The 19715-nt window shown below is 38.9% G+C and overlaps 2 protein-coding genes and 1 long non-coding RNA gene across 9 annotated transcripts in view; 2 read left to right on the top strand and 1 right to left on the bottom strand.

The window, feature by feature from the left end:
- Positions 1 to 8054, top strand: part of LOC138036168 (uncharacterized) — a 26101-nt gene extending 18047 nt beyond the window's left edge. For 6 of the 7 annotated variants that reach the window (XM_068882523.1, XM_068882521.1, XM_068882524.1 and 3 more), the window contains 5 exons: positions 2054 to 2145; positions 2739 to 2765; positions 3373 to 3446; positions 3783 to 3944; positions 5691 to 8054. In XM_068882523.1, the coding sequence (XP_068738624.1) occupies positions 2054 to 2145; positions 2739 to 2765; positions 3373 to 3446; positions 3783 to 3944; positions 5691 to 5880 (545 nt within the window). In that variant the 3' untranslated portion in view covers positions 5881 to 8054. The remainder of the gene's footprint in view (positions 1 to 2053; positions 2146 to 2738; positions 2766 to 3372; positions 3447 to 3782; positions 3945 to 5690) is intronic. The other variant, XM_068882522.1, reaches the window with a different exon arrangement.
- On the bottom strand, positions 7509 to 11347 carry LOC138036172 (uncharacterized). Its single transcript, XR_011129813.1, has 2 exons — positions 11312 to 11347; positions 7509 to 8948 (listed from the first exon to the last, which is right to left on the bottom strand). It is a non-coding gene; the product is annotated as an uncharacterized lncRNA (long non-coding RNA).
- A 58-nt stretch (positions 11348 to 11405) lies between these two features.
- Positions 11406 to 18944, top strand: LOC138036171 (ran-specific GTPase-activating protein-like). Its single transcript, XM_068882532.1, has 5 exons — positions 11406 to 11551; positions 11634 to 11749; positions 11846 to 12003; positions 16789 to 16914; positions 17491 to 18944. The coding sequence occupies exons 1-5, from the start codon at positions 11537 to 11539 to the stop codon at positions 17748 to 17750; spliced, it is 675 nt and encodes a 224-aa protein (XP_068738633.1). The 5' UTR covers positions 11406 to 11536; the 3' UTR covers positions 17751 to 18944.
- The last annotated feature ends 771 nt before the right edge of the window (positions 18945 to 19715 follow it).

Below are 19715 nucleotides of genomic sequence, written 5' to 3' on the forward strand. Positions count from 1 at the left end.
AAATGGGTGCGTAGACTTAAATGCGAAATTTGCATGGCTCGCTGGCTTGCAGATTTGGCAAACCCCTTTGATGCCCCCCTGGATGGGATGCTAGTCCATCGCAGGGTTACCCCCAGCATTTTGCCGGTACCCATTTATACACCTGGGTGGAGAGAGGCACTGTGAGAGTAAAGTGTCTTGCCCAAGAACACAACACATTATGTCCCCAGCCAGGACCAGAACCCAGACCACTCGATCCGGAGTCGAGCACTCTAACCATGAGGCCACTGCGCCTCCCCAACTGAACAACTGTAGCCTTTACAAAACATTGTCAGATTGGAAAATGCAAAAAATGGAGATCGAAGACGACAGTTTGAAAATATACCAAAACTTGAACCCAGACTTCTGCGAAAAACCACAGGCCCACAACATTCAAGATCACTTGCCATATGATTGCAACAAGGCGTGTTTTGTCTTCGCGTTCTTTACGGCCCACAGTGTAAAATTCGACTTTATTTTTTTGTTTTCAATTAGAGTACAGACTACTAGTTATCTCTTTCACAGAGTTAAAATGTGGCATTTTTTGATTGGAGTTCAGTCTCCTCCACAGAAACGAGAAGAAAGAGAAAGCAAATTAAAGGGACAAGGACAATTGCATTTAATCGTACATAGGGAATTTCCTAATGAGGCCCTGTTAGAGGTAAATTCCGACAAACGACATGGCCTTGAACCGGCGACATGATAGCCACGAACTGGCGACGACTGACAGACTATTACAACGAATTAGCGGAAGCGACACAAATGTCAAGACTGACCGACAGCGAATTTCAGAATTGTGAATGTTCTGCGGACTGCGGAACATTTGCGTGTACACAATTCGTCGTAATTACTTAATAATGATCATTGTTAACAATAATGGCCAATTATGGCTAATAAGGGTCCAATAAAGGCGAACAGGAATACATCTCATTTTACTGCTGTTTTGATTGTTCATTTCATGTGATTGACGTATTCAGTGCATCGCTATATCCCTTTGAGGACTTTTCCGCTTTGCGTATCATGTTCTCCCTGCATGACACACGTGCGCACTCCATCAGTCTGTCAGAGAGATTACTTTTTTCTCAATTGATCGCGTTCATCTCGGTGTTCCAAATCGTAAGCGAGTTATTGAAATACATCACTATTAGAGTCATAAGCGAGTCGTCGGAGTGCCGAACCTGTGCACGGTCAGAGTCACGTGACGGGTCAACATCAGAGACCGCGCTATTGTTTAACCCTTTGAAGTTTGCCGATTTTCATAACCAGTCCCCTCTACTAACAGATTTTTCACAGACCTTTTGTAAACCCATGCCTTGCGGATAATGAATGGTTGATAATATCCTTCCTCCTGGGTTGTTGTAGTTAAGGAAAAGCACAGTCTGACAACTAAATCAGAGTTGAACTTGGAAAAAACGTTAGACTCTTGCACTACCAGAATTGTAGAACCGCTATTATAGCTCGATTGCTTTGCCAGATTAGGCCTTTATTCACTTGTATAGTTTACTAGATGGAATTTCATTGACTTCAACAACTATTCCAAGTAGTCTGAATAGGTATTAAACATTAAAAAAGGTCTCAAAACCCTGGGCTTAAAAGTACTAAAGATAGAGGCCGTATGTTCCATTGGCGTCGTTCCAGCGAATGGGGATTGTCATAGGGGCAACGAGCTAAAATTTATTAATGAAATTCCGACAGGCGACACAAGAATGTTCCGAAATTGCGACATAGCTGTGAAATTCAGACGGAGGACATGGGCACCCCCCCTAACAGGGCCTCCCTAATGGGCAACCAAGGATTTATCAGGGCAACCAAAGTCATGGGTTTGGTTTCCTGGCGTTTGAAACAGGGACAACCTCGATTATTTTGTAAATCATGTTGTTGTTAAATGCTAACGAGTTTCTATTGTGAGGTTTGTATCAAAACAAAGTCAACTAACTAATTCTGTGGTACATGCAGCCATGTTTTCTACATTCAAACTTTTTTCAATAACATTCTTGTAAAAATAGTTGCATTCTTACCTGAAATCTCATTTTAGGTGGACTTGGCTTTTCCACTAACCAAATAGGCACATCCTTGGTTTGTGTTGGGGCTCCACTTCTTGTTCTTCAGATGGTACTCTATCCCAAGGTAAAAAATTCATGTAGCAGTATTATTTTAATAATAATAAGTTGTCACAAAGATATACATGTAAACACCTCTTGTTGTACATTGTACATTAAGTACTTTTCAACCTAGTTAAATTAGACAGTGAGGAGACAATTCGTTGTCTGGAGTGCATAAAATACACAAAAACAGAACTTAATTATTATGTTCTTGGTAAAAAAATATATCAAAGTTGCCAAATGCCACTTAATAGTGTCAGCAAGCAAAAATAATGGTCACGGACATGCTCATTAATTTTCATGAAAAAACCTGGTGATGTCCTATTTTATCTTGTTTTTAATTGAGAATAAATTGCAATTATAATAATTATTATAATTATTGAAACTCTCAAAGATGCATAAATTTTCCCACAGAATGGCTGCTTAGTAATTATTTAGCTGTGAAACAGCTGACCAAAATGACAGCCTGGGATGAGACTCTCCATGCAATCATGCGCTTAATATGCTCTCTTAATGAGAGCATTCCTCATTGATCATTCTACATACTACAAGACTAGTACTTCAGTTCAGTGGGTAGTTCTAATTATCTCTATTACATTTGCTTGAAATTCTTTGCAGTTTGAGAGGAGACTTGGTGCAATAAGGGTAAGGGTTTTACTCTATGATATTGAATAAAGTTCAGGCATACGAAATCCAATCAGCATAAGTGTTACAAATTAAAAGTCTTTTTTTTTTTTCACCAAATACTACGGGAAAAGAGATCTGTTGACTATTACAAGAGCAGATGACAGAAACTGTACAGTTGTATTCTGCCAATATCAGCCTGAAAAGGTGTCGTTCGACATGTCCGCTGATAGAGGCGAATGACAGATGATTTTAGTGCACAAGGTCTCAATGTTAATTTCCTATTTTTGCAACAAGGATCTTAAGCTGCTTCCTACAGAAAAATAATAATTGCATTACAGGTTCAGCCTGAACATGGGTAATGCTTCACACAAACAGGAAATCGAGATAGCTACACTGTGATGCACAAACTTGCCTGATGTCAGTGCTACAGTGTAATAATTCCTGTGACTTTCCTTCTGCATCTGCACTTTTTTTGCTCGCTCTGTAGTTTCAAACTTTGGTAGGATCTTACTGCTGTTTTGTGCTACATTCAATTTCAATTCTGTGGTAGTGGAGTTGATAGTTTATGCTCAAAGTCATCAACATTGTGTACTGAATTGAATGCTTCAAATTCTCTCCCCAACAGGTCTTTCAATTAGCAAATGCTTTCATAGGAGTAACCATACTGTCCTTACCATTCATACACACCTACTACAACAGGTTAGTGTGAAATATTGATGTGGAAACAAAAGGCAAAGCATGGTAAATTTTTGCCAGTCTTTAATTCCCAGCCTGGAAACATTTCCACAGCTTCCATGCAGGTTAAATCATTCTAAATGAGTTACCTTTGAAAAAGACTAGTGTCTTGCATGGCCACATGACTAGGCATATAAGCCAGGGAAAGAAAACCCAGGGACTGTCGAGACACATGCAAATAATAATAAATATAATTAGCAATTAGATTATCAGCTCGAGATTTTTATGAGGTGGTACTGTACAGTACCTGCACATAAAATCCACTGTTTGATTGATTTCATAATTTTGCCTTCTTTTTAGATCAACAGTTCTTTGGACCTTGCTGATAGGAATTCTTCTGCTCATGAAGTTGAATGTTGGATTTTCATTTAGTTCAACTGGAATTATTGTAAATAATACAGTGAGAAGTGAAATGTTGGGCACCATAAATGGCCTTGCAATGACAGCTGCTTCAACATCCAGGTATAACAAGATTATAATGTGTAATAATAATTATTGAACCATTGCATTTCGGTGATGGCATGTATCCCATGTAAACTGGGTTCATTCATTTTTTGTTTGTCAGTGGTGAAAAATTAAAGAATTAGGTTTTTTTATGTGAGAAACAAGCTAGTTTATGCTCAGATAGTACAAAAGTTACTAGCCAAGGTTACCAGGATGGGATATTAGATGGTTGCCTGATGTACAGTCAAAGCTCAATTATCCGGACTTTTTCTCTGGTCCCAATTTTGTTATGAATATTTATTAGTCATGATCAAGATCCGCAGCCATAATTCTTTTTAGAACTACAGCGTCAAAAAGCAATCCATTTTTTCGATAAAAGATAAACAGTCTATAATTTTGCGATTCAAGAGAAAGGAGAAAAAGCAGCAGATATCTGATATCGGCAAGAACAAGGAAAATTAAAATTAATGATCAACATGAAGTTTGCTGACATGTGTACAGGTATTCACATCTGATAGTGAAGACGTAGACCCTATTGTTTTCCAAATGATTTGTAAATGTTTGTTTCACGATTAAATGTCGCTTTCTTAAGTTGATCAGTATTAATTTGTTCCTCATTAATACTCATATTCTCAATTATCCGGACTATTTTGTCTAGTCCCAACAAGTCTGGATAATCGAAGTTCAACTGTACATTCATTATTGTAATATGGCCCCAGTGTATGACGAACCTGGATCCACTGAAGAAGCTTATAATAGTCACTCTTAAGGGACATTTTGGACAAATTTAACTCCTGGGGGTTCCCCATTGATGAGTAAAATCATCTGGCATTAGACAGAGTAAAATACTCTGGCGGTAGACAGAATAAAATACTAAGTATGGCTGGTTTAGGCCGGTTTTAGGAGTGAAAGGGTTATATGTGGTGTAATGGATCTGCCAAAGAAACCCGCAAGCTGGAGAATTGGTAAATAATGCAACTTATTGCAGTGTTTTGCAAATTTGGTGACCTATCTGGGTGTCTGCTCAAGATGACAAGCACATACCAAATGATTGCTTATGGAACTGGAGAACCATGTGAGGGTTGTTTTGTCAGATTTTCAAACAGTTGCAAATCAAAACCAGAAAAACTCCTCAGAAACACTTAAAGGTGCCACATTAATAACTTGTTATAGTTGATTGCAATTTACAATTAAGTAACCCTAGGCATGTGCCAAACACCCACACTGTTGGTCTTTTACTTGTTTAATTTGGTTGAATTGCACTTACCTTCATGAAATGTGCATTACAAAACCATCAGATAGATTAATTAATTTACACTGAATGATTTTTCAGTATGGCTGAGGAATTTACACATAAAGGTACATGATTAGCAGGCAAATAGTTATGTTTCATAGCTGCAGCCTTGTAGGCTCATCTTTACAACCTGGATCCAATGTTGGAAGTACTGTACTTTGTAGAGACACTTCCCTACGGCATCACTATTCCGGGGAGGGGGGATGATTTAACCCTAACCCCCACTTAATCACCACTCACTCCAATCACTCCCGGAATAGTCATGCCGCTTCCCTAAATTCAATGTTGTCAATGATGTGAAGCAGAAACTGACAAAGAATCATTAGAGAGTTTATAGCTTGTAACATTTACAATTATGTAGTTTTAACACCTGTTACCAGTAACTGGATTGTTTGCCATGAGTCTGTCTGGGCAAGTGGCTGTGGGTTGTTTGTCTTAATTGCTACAAAATATTGTATTTTTACTTTTAGGGCTGTGTCACCAGTGGTTGTTGGAAGCATTTTTGCATGGTCCATAAGTGAGGGCCTCAAGCTTGGCTTTCCCCTAAATGTGCATTTTGCCTTCACATTGTTATCCATTGGAAGTGTGCTGGCAATTGCGACAAGCTGTGTTCTTCCAGAGGAATTGAACAGGAGACAACCTGAAGATACAAGGGTGTAGGCAGCCATCAAGTCTCTCCACTGGGCTGTGTTTCGAGTCAACAAAAAAAAAGTCATTAATTCATGCACATGATTACAAGTGTGAAGTTACTTTTATCATAAGCAACGCTATAAAAATAATTATCAAATAATTATTACATGTACAAATATTTGCGGAATCTCATCAGATAAAAACTTACAACTGAAGAGACCTCCAAAGCAATAAAATTCACAGTACCTTTTCAGCTGTGACCCACATCATTGTGAGAAAAAAAAAGTTAGAAATAATGATTATTTTAAAGAGGCTACTTTTAGTTAAACAATGGTTAACTTGCACAGGGTTGAGATTGCATCATGCTAGAAAGCTAGAATCATTTCAAAATGGAGCCCAAATTTCAAACTATTGGAGAAAGATTAAATGCCAGTGTGTGCACTTGACTTGCAGAATGTGGGAAAGAATATCAAGGTAGGCTTTTTCAGCGAAGAAAACACTGAAACACGATGTATGGCATAGAAATCTTCTTACAAACACTCCTTGAAAACTCAATTTCAGGTTCTGGAAAACTACTTGAATACTCCTGGAATGTTATAGACAAAATCCAGCATAAACCCTGATAAATGCTTCTTTTTATTCAGCTCTTGCTTTTTTAATTGACACTGTTTTTGACAGTGAGTGACAAGAACATCATGCTAGCCTGTATCATCGTAATGGAAAAAACAATGTCTTCAGAACAATAGTTAACCATGGTTTATTTATTTATTTATTTTTTTGCTATATATGTGAACGAGCATGAAGTTATTACCCAATGAACGTCCCTTGAGTACTTTGATTGGCCGTGAACAATAGAACTTGGCTATTAAACTTTGTTGAAATAACTGATCCCAAATGTTTCAGGATCTATAGGTCACATATTATTTATGGTCATTTTCTGTAAAATATGAAAAAGTCATTATAAAATTAAGGTAGTTGGTTCTCCCCTGCTTTTCATTCATCTTCAACAACAACTTTATTTATTAATTACTGTTTACAAGTTCTCCACCCAAATATAGCAGAGGTAATCAAGTTGGGTAGAACGATAACAGAGATTTTGCTCAAGATTAAAAGCAGCTTAATTTATTATTGAACTAAGCTTTATATTTTAGAATTAGTCATCCCAGCATGACTGATAAATCCAAGGTGATAATCAATAGTCATCACAAAACAGAGGTGGTGCTCTTGAAAATGTCCTGGATATTAAAAAAAATGAAATGCAAATGGAATCTTACTAGTAAGTATAATTGTGCAAATTGTCACTGAGCTCTGCATGCAGAAATGCCCAAGAAAACTTTGGAACAAAAGATCTTGAGAATAATAATTCTTCTAGAATATGGGTTGCTGAATTGGCCTGATTCATGGTATGTACATGTATGTAGCATGAGAGGCACATGTACATAATTACCTTGTTCAAGTTTATGAACAGTGCTTGTGAGATGGGGCCTACTAACAGTTTTTATCGCCCAACTAGTGGACTAATGCAAATCGTGCATTTTGATTGGCTGCGCTACTAGAGGACTCGAGTAGCGAAAAGCATGACACTATCTTTTGTTTTATTCCCAAATAAATATTTCTTCAACTTGCATTTGCTAACTTTATTATTGCCTTTTCTGTCCGACTAGTTGGGTGATACTAAAACAATTAGACCCTTCGCCCTCAAGGGGCCACGGGTCAACAGCCCATTCGGCTTCGCCTCATGGGCTATTGACCCGTAGCCCACAAGGGCTATGGGTCTACATATGTAATTGTTAAATAGTCCCTATAAGATCAGATCTTGAAGTCTAATCATTTTGCAGAATGATGTAATCATGATAAAAGCAGTACTTTAAAGTATTTTTAATACCCTGAGTGGTCCAGGCAGGTTGAACTTGGGACCTCCTGCATGGCAGCCCGAGGCTCAAGCAACGAAGTCAACCCATCAGTGATTACTGGTATTGGCCAAAATCACTTGAGACCAAATTTGTTTAAGCACCTGGGAAACACTTTTTAAATAATTTGTGCAGAGAGATCGCTGAAGGCATTTTGACGAACTAGATTAAAGGTAATATTTAAAACGTAATATATTGTTAAGGGCCTTTACCTTTTAACTTAAAACTATTTTTTGATATTGTGAAATTTTATTTTTATTAGCGCACACAAAAAAATAAAATTTTATGACAAAATCGTCTGTAGATGGCATTTTGACTTAAGTTATCTATGGAGGGATTTACAGACACTGTCACCTATTTAAAGGTGTCAGGCCAAGAAAAAGTCAACAGAAGTTGATTTGCTTCAAAATGTGAAGGATATAAATTATCAAGCTCTGTCAAATACCTGGAATATTTATAAGGTCTCTGTGCACCCCCTGTTGTGAATCCAGAGTACTTTAAGGACTCGCCTCAAACCAAGCCCCCACTCGCTTTTCATTTGCATTTGCTCTCGTTTTCCTGACTATCAAGGTTAATGGGACATCCTGGGGGTTCCCCATTGACAAGTAAAATCGTCTGGTGTTGGACAGTAAAATACTAAGTATGGCCGGGTAAGACCGGTTTAGGGGTGAATGGGTTAAAACTACACGATTAAGACTCATTTCATGACAGTAACTCAATCAAGTGTTGTGTGAATCAATTATTAGTGAAAAAGTTAGACCTGTTTATCACATATTGAAACAGTCTAATCACAAAAGACTGAAGTGATCCTTGCACTTATCATGGCACAATTTGAGTAATAATATTGTCTCATACCAGCGTTAACTGAGCTATGAACCCACTCAGTTGTGATCAGGTCAATTTGTTGGGCGCCTGAATTTGTCAGATGTCTATAAAAGACAATAATATTATTGCTCAAATTGTCCAGATAAGTGTGAAGATCATTTCACTCTTTCATCTATAACCCACACTTCAGATACATACATTATTTTATTTCAGTCTAGTCACAGTTGGTGATAAAGAAATGCAGACATCTTTCAGCCATCAGGTTTTAGATTTGAGTTTCTTTCATGCGCTATACAGCCGATCTTAAACCATGATACCATTTCCATCTTTTTGTCCTTTCAGCCTCCTGTTTTCACCCTGGGACTGGTATTTGAATGAGAAAAGGCAAAGATGGGATGAGTAGGTTGAATGGGATTAAGTGTTTTGACAAATTAAAATGACAAGTGAGATTACAACACTCTGAAGTGAGATTTTGAGCAAAGAAACTCGATCATCATATAGTTGTCTATATAATTCGTTCCACTTACTTTCTTCAGCGGCTTTTCTTACTTGATGTGTTACTTTCTTCACATGCTTTGAGGTGCTTTGCTTGCTTGAGGTGCTTGGCTTGCTTGGGGTGCTGTACTTGCTTGAGGTGCTCTGCTTGCTGAGGTTCTTTACTTGCTTGAGGTGCTTTGCTTTCTTGACTGAGTTGCTTAGGTTGCTTGTGGCGCTTGGGCTGCTTGTGGCGCTTTGGTTGATTGAGATGCGATTGCTTGAGGCGCTGGAGTTGTTTTGGTTGCTTGAGATGCTTGGATTGCTTGAGGTGCTTAGATTGCTTGACTCGGTGCTTGGGTTGCTTGAGGTACTAATTATTAATAGAGCAAAGACGGGCCTTTCGTTCCTATACTTGTTTGATGTAATGTAACGTAACAAAACTAGCATTGCAACAGCGATTCAAATAAAGATATGCAGATGACTGTAAGATATTTTCCGTAAAAGCTATAATAGGCCCCCACTTTGTACTAATAAGACCAGCCCACTTTAATTTACCCCCCCTTCCCAAAGTTGCAATGACTGAAGAGTGCGATAAGTTGGAGGTATCCAGGTATCCTCAGTGAAAGTTCATTGCTACGTAAAGCCAGAGATTTACTGGTACGACATGAGCTTTTAACGAATTTCTGAACTAGGTAAAATGCTGAAAACGTATACAGAGGAACCAAATCGCATTCCACGCACATTATAAATTAAGCAGTAAGCAGAGCAATCCAAGCACCTCAAGTAACCAAAGCAACTCAAGCACCACAAGCAATCTAAGTACCTCAAGCAACTCAGGCAACCCAAGCACCTCAATTAACCCAAGTACCTCAAGCAACCTAAGCACCTTGAGCAACCCAAGCACCTGAATCAACCCAAGCACCTCAAGCAACCCGGGCACCTTGAGCAACCTAAGCAATCAAAGCGCCACAAGCAGCCCAAGCGCCTCAAGCAACCAAAGCAACTCAGGAAACCCAAGCAACTCTAGCAACCCAAGCATCTCGAGCAACCTAAGCAACTCAAGCAACCCATATGGCTTGACATGAAGTACTTCCCGTGCTCTTAAGTGCATCATGGGTAATCAGAACAACAGGGAGGGAAATTCAAAGGTTTGTATAGAAATTCAAAGCAAAATAAGCTGTAAATGACTCTACTTTATAAACTTTCGCCTTCATAAACCAAACAAATCAGTCCAAGTTCACAACTGAGATGAACTGCACTTGATATCTATTCTTTGTAATTTCTAAGTATTGCTTTTTTGTCTCCATATATTCTCTGTAATTTTGTGCCTTTGGAATTACAGGAAATGTACGGCAGAAACTTTGTTTAATAAAATAGTTTCTACAATAGCCATTCTCTCCACCTTTCATCTGCCGCTCCCTTGGGCGCATATCTTTTGTTTTGGAAAATAAAAAACCCATAATTGCATATCATGAATACTTTTAATCGTTTTGAACTCCAACACAAACACAAGCCTTTGAATAGCCCATTTCCCAGTTGCTGCATGCCTCAGTTTCAAAGTGAGTCCTGGTGCACAACCATTCAAATGGAAATGAGTTGCGAATTGTTATGCAAATCGAACTCATTTCCCTTACAATAGTTGAGCAGCAAGACTCACTTCGAAACCGAGACAAACAGCAACTCGGAAACCAGCTTACCCTGATTACCCATGATGCAGTTAAAGAGCGTGAACCCTGGATCAAGCAGTTTAGAATTGCATCCAAGTTATGCATCTATCAATGTTACGCCCCAGGGAGGGGGGGGTCGGGCATGGGGTCGGGATTTTGACATTTTCATTTTAGAAAATTCAAATTCCCCACTCCCGGGACAAAATAATTGGTCAAAATCCCCACCCGGCGGCAAGTGAAGGTGGTAAAATGTCCTTTGTACGATCAAAATCGTTAGCCTGGGGACGTCAGATACGATCAAAATCCCTACCCTGGGGACAGACCTCACGATCAAACTCCCGTGGTTAGCCCGACCCCCACTCCCTGACCATTCCATCCTCCGTGCCATTCCTGACTTTGTTTTCGGAATCATTTGCGTTCCGGGATCATTTGCGGTGCAGTTTGGGGATCATTTGCGGACTCGTACAGTCTGTCCCGCTCTTGCTGAACCCCGCTTCATCTCTTACAAGCCTTGCGATTTCCAGCAGTACAATAAAGGAAAATATTTTTAAAATATTGAAAAGAGATTTCTTTTTGGCTTACCTATCGTTTGCCTAACTTTAAATGTCGAGGCGTCTTTTCCCGCCATTGATTACAAGTAAGCCCGCAGTACATGTTGGTACTGTAAAGGTGAATGCGTCGACTTCGATGCGCACTATTACGTTACGCAATTTGAAGAAGATAGCGCGAAATTATTTCAATCCGCAGTTTGAAAGCCGGTCATCTGAATCTTGTGACATCTCCATCATCTTAAAGTGAATAGTCGCAATGAGCAACGAAAAGGTACCTTTTGTTTTGATGGGTCTATTTTTGTCTTATTTCTATTTCTATCTGATCGCTGAATACGTTTGAACTTGTTTTACAGGCAACGGAAGATTTGGATGCTCCGTCTAGTCCAGATATCCATTTTGAACCGATCGTCAGCCTTCCGAAGGTGGAAGTAAAATCTCTGGAGGAAAACGAAGAGGCTCTCTTGAAATTGTAAGTTTAGTTGACTCCGCTTAACGTAACAACCATTTCCCTTGTCATTTGTTCGTCGTAATTGTTTTCCTCGTTTTGTCAAATCATTCCTAACAGGCGTGCAAAGCTTTTCCGATTTGAAACCAGCGGTGACGAAAATGAATGGAAAGAGAGAGGAGTTGGAGAAGTGAAGATATTGAAAAACAGTGATAGACAAAAATATAGAATACTTATGCGAAGGGACAAGACATTGAAGATTTGTGCAAACCATTACAGTGAGTAGTGACCATGCAATTTTCCTTTCGTTATAAATCGTGGTTCAATTTTCTTTCTCACTGAACCGGTTCTTTAGTTGTTAGACCATCGAACTACCGCGCGGGAGGTCGTGATTAAAACTCTATGAATAACTGAGGAGAAAATACTTCAAGTCTTTTTGGATAAGGACTATACACATGTATACATGTACTGTAGGCCACTTCTGACAACCCTTTTTCATAAACTCTGTGGGAAGAGCAGGGCACAGAATTCAAAGTACTGTGGTGTGGTCTGGTCTGAATTCTCCAGCTAAGTGTGGCTGGCTTGGCAGTGTTGTTTACAAAAGGGTTATGGTATAATGGGGCCATATAAGTAAGAATAGCTAGAAGTCAAAGTGGACTTTGCAGAGCGCTGCAACACGAAGATTTACAGTAGTACAGTACCGCTCAAATGTAAGTTACCACCCTCGTACAGGAATCATGTTGCGCGCTACAGGAATCGCGTTGTGCGGGAGTTAAAGAAATCTGTAAGTACATCAACTGGAGGATCGCACGCAATCTTAATTGGCCTTTTGGATTTGTTTGTGAAAGCCCCAGACGCATAACAAACACACGTTTTAGCAGACATAAAAGCGTCTTGTCATTGTTGACTGAAAAGCCGTCATACAGCTTGCTGGTGTGCGCCAAATAAAAAAGACTGCTAACTTTGCTTTCAGGAAACACGGAAATGTGAATCGTAAGCAGTTTGGCAAGGGAAGAGATATAGTACAATTGTCATTTAACCCATTGAGTCCCAGGGGTTCCCCATTGACGAGTAAAATCGTCTGGCGTTAGGCAGCTGCAAAGGACATCCATGATGATGTTATACTGATTGACCTTGCACTCAGGATATGGGTTCATAAGGTCTAGTCTCGTTGACTGTACTCCATTGTCTTCTCGAAACCTTTAGACTCTCTATTTCCCAGCCATGGACAGCTCATTTCAATCACTCTGACTTGCTTGCTGGTCTTGTCAATGACCATGGCATCGATTCTTCTAGCATTTACTTGAGTTGTGTCAGTGAATAATGGGACGTCCCAGAAGGCGGTCTCATGATCATTCTCCTACAGCGGCTTTGGTGTGACTTGTGAGAAGCATGGTTCAACTTTAGTAAGGAGATCTAAAGATATCCAAGGACTTCAAAGAATAAGATCTTGAAAGCATTGTTATGTCTCTGTAGGTACTTAGTCTGTGCGAATGCACTACAGCCAGATAGAATGTGCTGCACATTCTCCAGAGAATCCCGACATATGCGGCATTTTTCATCAGTTACTTCTCATTTTGTTTTTCTGTTGTAATAAACCTTGGTACGTAACAGCTGTTGGTAAAGCTCTTGTACTCTTGATTTCATTTTGTCAATGATTATGTCCAGCATGAGGAGTTAAGGACGTTCGCGCCCAAAACGTTCCCACGTACAGATTTTTTTTAAACTTGCCACGCAGAAAGGTAATGATCTACTTTTGCCAAAAAGGCAAAAAAAATGGGGGGTCACCGTGCTCGTTTTCGAGATCATGAGGTGCATTTTTAGAAGATTGCGTTACTTTAAGACGATCTTAGCTTACAACTGTCAGCAATAAAAAAGCTACATGAGTGAAATTTAGATCAGTTAAACGTACTCAGTTCAACATAACTAATATAACTAAATTAACCTTTACAGCTGATGTCTATTTCTGAGGTGAAATAGACCTTGAAAAACGATACATATTAGTCTAAGAAAGAAAACTTCGGTCGCACGAGAGCATAAAAGGCCAAATATTTGTAACTTCTCACGTACAGATTTTTTTTGTTTTTTATTAAAATGGACAAAATCAAGAAAGGAAGTGATCTACGGAAAGAAAAATGGGGGTCACCGAGCATTCAAGAGAGTAAAATCGCTGCGAAGTTCTCAAAGCGATTGTCTATTCGCACTGTCAGGCCATTGCGTGACATTTCCGAGAAGATCTGGGTCCACATCTATCCCATGATGCCACATACTTTCATGTTCCCTTCTTGTGGAAAATTTTTGCGCCTTTAGCATCGTGTTTACTTGCGTGGTCTACGATGCATGACGTGTGCGTGACATGTGCAAAAAGATGCGCAGTAGCAATGGGCGCGAACGTCCTTAAGTTCTTGTGTTCGAATTCCCTCGTGTTGCGTGACATGATCTGAGCTGTTTTTTTGGGCGAGACAATTGGCAACACCTTCGATCTGCCGATGATAATTACACATTTCAGTCGAAGTGCAATTTGTTGCCAGGTGCTTTCCAAACAAATTTCAAGGATTGGTTTGTTTATTGTGAGCAAAATGACAGAGAATCCAAGGGTGAAGTATGTTAAATTTTTGTTTTGTGCAACCCTGTTGATGTTAGTTCCGGGCACGCACGTGTCATCATATCGGTTCATGTTTTTTACGGAACTTGTCTGTTTTGACACTTTTTCAACTTTTTCGGAGTTAGTTTAAAAATTAACATGTTTAACACGAAACTTGAATGCATTCAATTGCTTGATTATTAACATTGGCCATAGCAAAGTCACGGGCCGACGATGAACTGTATCGATCGCCTACATTTGTTTACTCTTTTATTCCTAAATTACGGTACACCTCAAGTGTTGTTAAAATAAATGGTGCTCTTTTATGGAAAATTGAGATTCAGTTCTTTTTTTTTTTTTTGGCTGTGGAGGTCTTGATCATTTATCAACTGGAACTAACATTTCCTACAGCGAACGGATTCCTCGAGATGTTTTCAGATGACTGTGATCTATGGAGCTTTGACAGTCCATACATTTTGATCAATGAATCAACGGGCATAACAGTTTCAAAGAAATTGATCATTTTATTTTAAGAAAATATTCGAGGGGAGGGGTAAGACTTAAGAGGCAATAGATTGTCGGAATATTAATTCTTGAATGTTAATTAGGTGGACCCCTAAAATTTTGCAATGGACCCCAAATGTTTCAAGAAGGGGTCCAGAGGACCCCCAAATTTGAAAACCTGGATTTTGTTTTGGAATTTATTTACCCACGGAACACATTAAGAGTGCTCAGGAGCTTGTTCAACATGTGTCTGTGCATTCCGGATCGAATTTGAATTTGGCAGTGTTGGTTTTTGAGGAGAGGGGAAAACCGGAGTACCCGGAGAAAAACCTCTCGGAGCAAGGAGAGAACCAACAACAAACTCAACCCACATACAGTGTATGACGCCAGGACCGGGAATCGAACCCGGGCCACATTGATGGGAGGCGAGTGCTCTCACCACTGCGCCACCCCTTCTCCATCTCTGAGCTTTCCTTGCCATCTCTCCTCAGATACCATTGATTGTATCTCGTGCTGGCGGGCTTTGTAGATTGCCTTTACCTTCTTAGCTAAGACTTCTTTACCATCTGTGACAGCATTCTCCACGATGATCTTTCTTCCCTCTCGGTCAAGTTGTTGGATATTTGCTATCGGCCAAGTTTGTGTTCACATCAAGTATGTAAGTACTGGTAAAGTGTACTGATTGGACCCCACTACCTTCGCATGATCTGACAATGGGCTGGCCAGGATGATTGATAGCCTCTACGAGTATGTCTTTAATGTGGCTTCCAGTACTTGCTTATCCTCTTGCTTGGTGTTTTCGAAGACTCCTAGGGACTTATAGGTGTTATGTTGGTCCAGGCTCTTGATAGGTTTAAGATCAGCTATCTTCATATCTCCACTTCCTTGCTCAACTTGTCCCCTCTTCACGTGTATCACTGCAAATTTCTTCTCATTCCACTTCAGACCGCTGCTTTCCATTCCATTCTTTGCGACTGTCATGACTCCTTTCAGCTTATTCTCAGAATCAGCAAACAATGTCATGTCATCGATGTATAGAAGGTGAGTGATGTTAGTTGATATAGGCTTAGATAGCCTTTATCCCTCAGTCGCCTGTGTCTTCCAAGCGATTGGATTGAAGCACAAAATGAACTGCATAGGACAGAGCGCATCACCTTGTGGCAGTTCTCTCTTAAACCGTATTGTAGGAGAGATCTCTTTGCCTTGAGTCGTTTAGGCAACAATTCTAGTGTTCCAGCTGTTAGCAAGCTCCTCCATCACCTTAGCAAACCATACATCAATGCATGGGGAATCTATGTAGGGTGAACATTTCAGATAACCAACCATGATCAACAGAATCATACACCTTAGCCACATCAATCCATGCCATGCTGAGATTTTGCTTTCCTCTCTGAGCATCCTCACAAACCATCCAATCGATAAGTAAGTTGTCAACCATTCCTCTGCAGTTGCCCCTTGCACCACGCTGCTCATGTTGTATTAATCCATAAGTTTGGATGTGTTGGTTAGCCTGGGCTAACAGGCATGAGGTGTACCACTTACACAGGTTATTCAGGCAGGTGATGGGGTGTTGGTTGTCACTTCTGAACTCACCGGGTTCGGGGATCAGAGTTGTCTTGCCTTCTGCAAACCATTAGGGAAACTGAAGATCTTCAAGTTGAGCAGTGGCCTGGAAACAAGTGGCTATTTCTTTATGTAAGATTGTTACCTTTTCACCAGAAATTAGCAATGTGGTCAGGGCCAGGTGCACTCCAGTTTTTCTTTCTATTGATGATCTATCAATAATAATAATAATCATCATCATCATCATCATCCTTTCTTCAGTTTTCTTCTTTCCTCAGGAATCAATTCCTGATTTCAATATATTTTTCCACAGTAACCCCTATACCGTTTTTCTGTGAAAGAAATGAAATTTCTAATTTCGGGGCAATGGAAAATAAATGATAAATTTAATATCCGTTTATCCATTTTATAGTCACAAAAGATATGAACTTGCAGCCAAACTGTGGCAGTGACAGAGCATGGGTGTGGAAGGCAGATGACTATGCTGACGAAGCAATAAAAACAGAAACTTTAGCAATCAGATTTGCAAATGCAGAAAGTGAGTATTTTGAATAAAAATGAACAAACTGTTAAGTATTTGTTCATCTACATGTAAATACCAGTAATAGGTAAAATAATCTACCTGAAGCTTATTGTTTTCTTTGGGATGAAAACATGAAGGAATCAATCAAAAATTTCTATTCTGATTTTATTTTTACAATCAGCGTTTCTGTTGAAGCCAGTAATGACAATATTAGCCTTGCTCAGTGAAAGGAAACGAAAAGCAGTTTGTTCAAGTTTTGGGACAATTGCATTAAGTCCTGGCCTTAAGGCTATTGTCCCATGTTTTGGAAAGTAAGGCATTGATCGAGTGCAAGTTTCATCTGATCTGTTGAAAGCAGCCCTACTAAAAGTGGATTGCTAAAAGGGGTGGGGGTACATTGTAATACATGTGTACATAAAGTTGTTACATTCAGTGTTACATGACTTAAACTGTGTTTTCTTACTTCTACAGTTCTGGAAGTATTCTTGCAATTTTTTTTGTTTGTTTGTTTGTTTAATTAATTATTTCATGTTCTGGTTTTATGTTCTGATTGATTTGCTGACAACACCCTTTACACTTTGCGTTTCACAGATGCAAAGAAATTCAAAGAAGCGTTCGAAGACTGTCAGAGTAAGTTAGATGAAAAAACAGATGAACAAGAGAGCAACAAGCTTGCCATAGAGTTAGAAGGTCTTCAGGTCAAAGAAAGCGACGAAGAAAAAACAAATGAAAACAAAGATAATGAAACAACTTGTGAGGATGACAAGCCAGCAGAATCTGAAACTCAAGAAATAGCTCCATCAGACGAAGGTAAAGAGGATGCAAGTTCTAAGGATGAGATTGAAAATTGAACTTTACTAGCAGATGAAAAACACTGTAGTACACATTGTTATTGAAGCAACTAGTCAGAAAGGCCCTTTTTCCAAACTTTTAGGTGCAGTCATTATTGATAGTCCAGTTTTGAAGAGGGATAGAAATTTTTTCACAAATGTACATGAACCAGCAAAAAAATGTTATATCTTTAAGGAAAAGACTGCAGTTAGAATCAAGGGAAGAATATTGTCACTATGATTCCTGATAATCATAACTGCTAACAGTTAACCATTAGAGCTGATATCTCTAAGGTGAATTTAGCAAGTTACCAAACTGTTTATATAAATACTATAACAGAAATGAGCCACTTTTGAAAATACCATTTTAATACTCTTTGTGTGTCCCTCCAGATTTTGCATAAGCATTGTTTCCAGTTACTCTTGGAAATTACAATGGTCCCAATAGAAGAGAGAACAAAAACAATGCTTAAAAACAAAATTTGGAGGGGCAAACAAAGAGTATTATGGTATTTTCGAAGGTGTCCCATTGTGATAATTCTTCATATCTTTTGTATGAACTGAAGTGGACAGCTGTTCTTTTGTCTTGTACCATTAAGTGTAATATAATTTATTTTGGTTGTACTTTTTCTCTGTAGCTCTTTCCACTTCCAAAAAATTCCTCAAATATCAGACTGAATAATTTATTACGTTTTGGATCATCTCCCCAAAAATATTGTGACATAGTTGAACCTTTGCAAATCCAGAAATCTTTCAACTGTCAAGTCCTGTCTGTAAATTTCATCTGAACACACTGACTCCTGAACCGCCCTGGACCACCCCCATTGACGAGTAAACCGCCTGGCGTTAGATAGTAAAATCTATGAAGTCCCACTCTGAGAAGTCAATGGGTTAATAATGGCAAGCTTTCCCTTTGTTTTTGTTTTTTTTTTATAATGGACAAACTTTCTCTTTTTTTGCCCTTGTACAGACTGTAATCAATACAAAATTTTGGTTTGTTCAATGTGTACTCTGCCTGACATGTAGTTTACGACCTATTTTAAGAACTTTTTCAGATTGAAATGATGCCGCAAAGTATTTGAAAAGGTGAAAATTGGTAATTTTTTGGAAACAGTATTTTAAAGTCAATATTATTGTCATTATTCACAGCTGTAGTGTAATTTTTAAAGGTGAAGACTGTGCAATATCATTAATAAACTTGCAGAATTACGCGTACGTGTGTAGCAAAGATTATTGTTCCTGGGGATTTTAAAAAGGTGAGCGTTCGTTCTAAGGTTGCCATTGCGATGGAAAAGAAAATGTGTCGCGATGTTATGCAACCACAATACAATGGCTTTAATGAGGGAAAAACTGCCTTTGTGCAAAGTTGTTTAGGTAGGTAAGAGTTAAAATGAGAAAATTTGGTTCCATTGGGGTTTACATTTCAATTATTAAAAGTCCTCTTTATAGAAATGCATAGTGAATGTCTTCCACCAACCTTTTTTCACTTTAGTTCTGATAATTTATTCTACCTTCAAAAGGAACAATAACAAAGAGTTCCCAAGACAGTGAGCTTATGTTGGATGCTACTTGTATGACGAGGTGAAATTTGAAAAAATGGCAAATCCAAAATGTCAACCAAGACGGGTTTAAAGGAGCTGAATTAAAATTTAATGTCCGCCAGTTCTCACATCTAGGTTCTTTGATTTTTGATGAAAAACTGCTAATATTTGAAAGGCCCTACTTCTTTTGTTTGGCTCTTTCACCTTTGCAACAACCAATTAACAACTTTACAGCTTAAAGTGCACCTAACCCCAAAATATTTCTTTCGCTAAAATGAATCTTTGCAACTGTTCGAAACGCATTGCGGCCATTTTTTCATTTTTCTAACAAATCCTGCCATTTTATAGGCTTCCGAAAATCCAAGCATCTTTTTTTCACGACCGAGTCAGAAGGGGAGTGGACCTATTCCTGATTTGACGTCACGATCTATTTTGCATGCATTTT

The sequence above is a fragment of the Montipora capricornis genome, unplaced genomic scaffold (genome assembly GCF_036669925.1).
Source record: "Montipora capricornis isolate CH-2021 unplaced genomic scaffold, ASM3666992v2 scaffold_464, whole genome shotgun sequence".
Classification (NCBI taxonomy): Eukaryota; Metazoa; Cnidaria; class Anthozoa; order Scleractinia; family Acroporidae; genus Montipora; species Montipora capricornis.

Excerpts from the sequence above, each read along its gene's own strand:
- LOC138036171 (XM_068882532.1), top strand. Across the intron at positions 11,750-11,845 it reads GAAGAGGCTCTCTTGAAATT|GCGTGCAAAGCTTTTCCGAT; the intron begins GTAAGTTTAGTT and ends CATTCCTAACAG. Across the intron at positions 16,915-17,490 it reads CAGATTTGCAAATGCAGAAA|ATGCAAAGAAATTCAAAGAA; the intron begins GTGAGTATTTTG and ends TGCGTTTCACAG.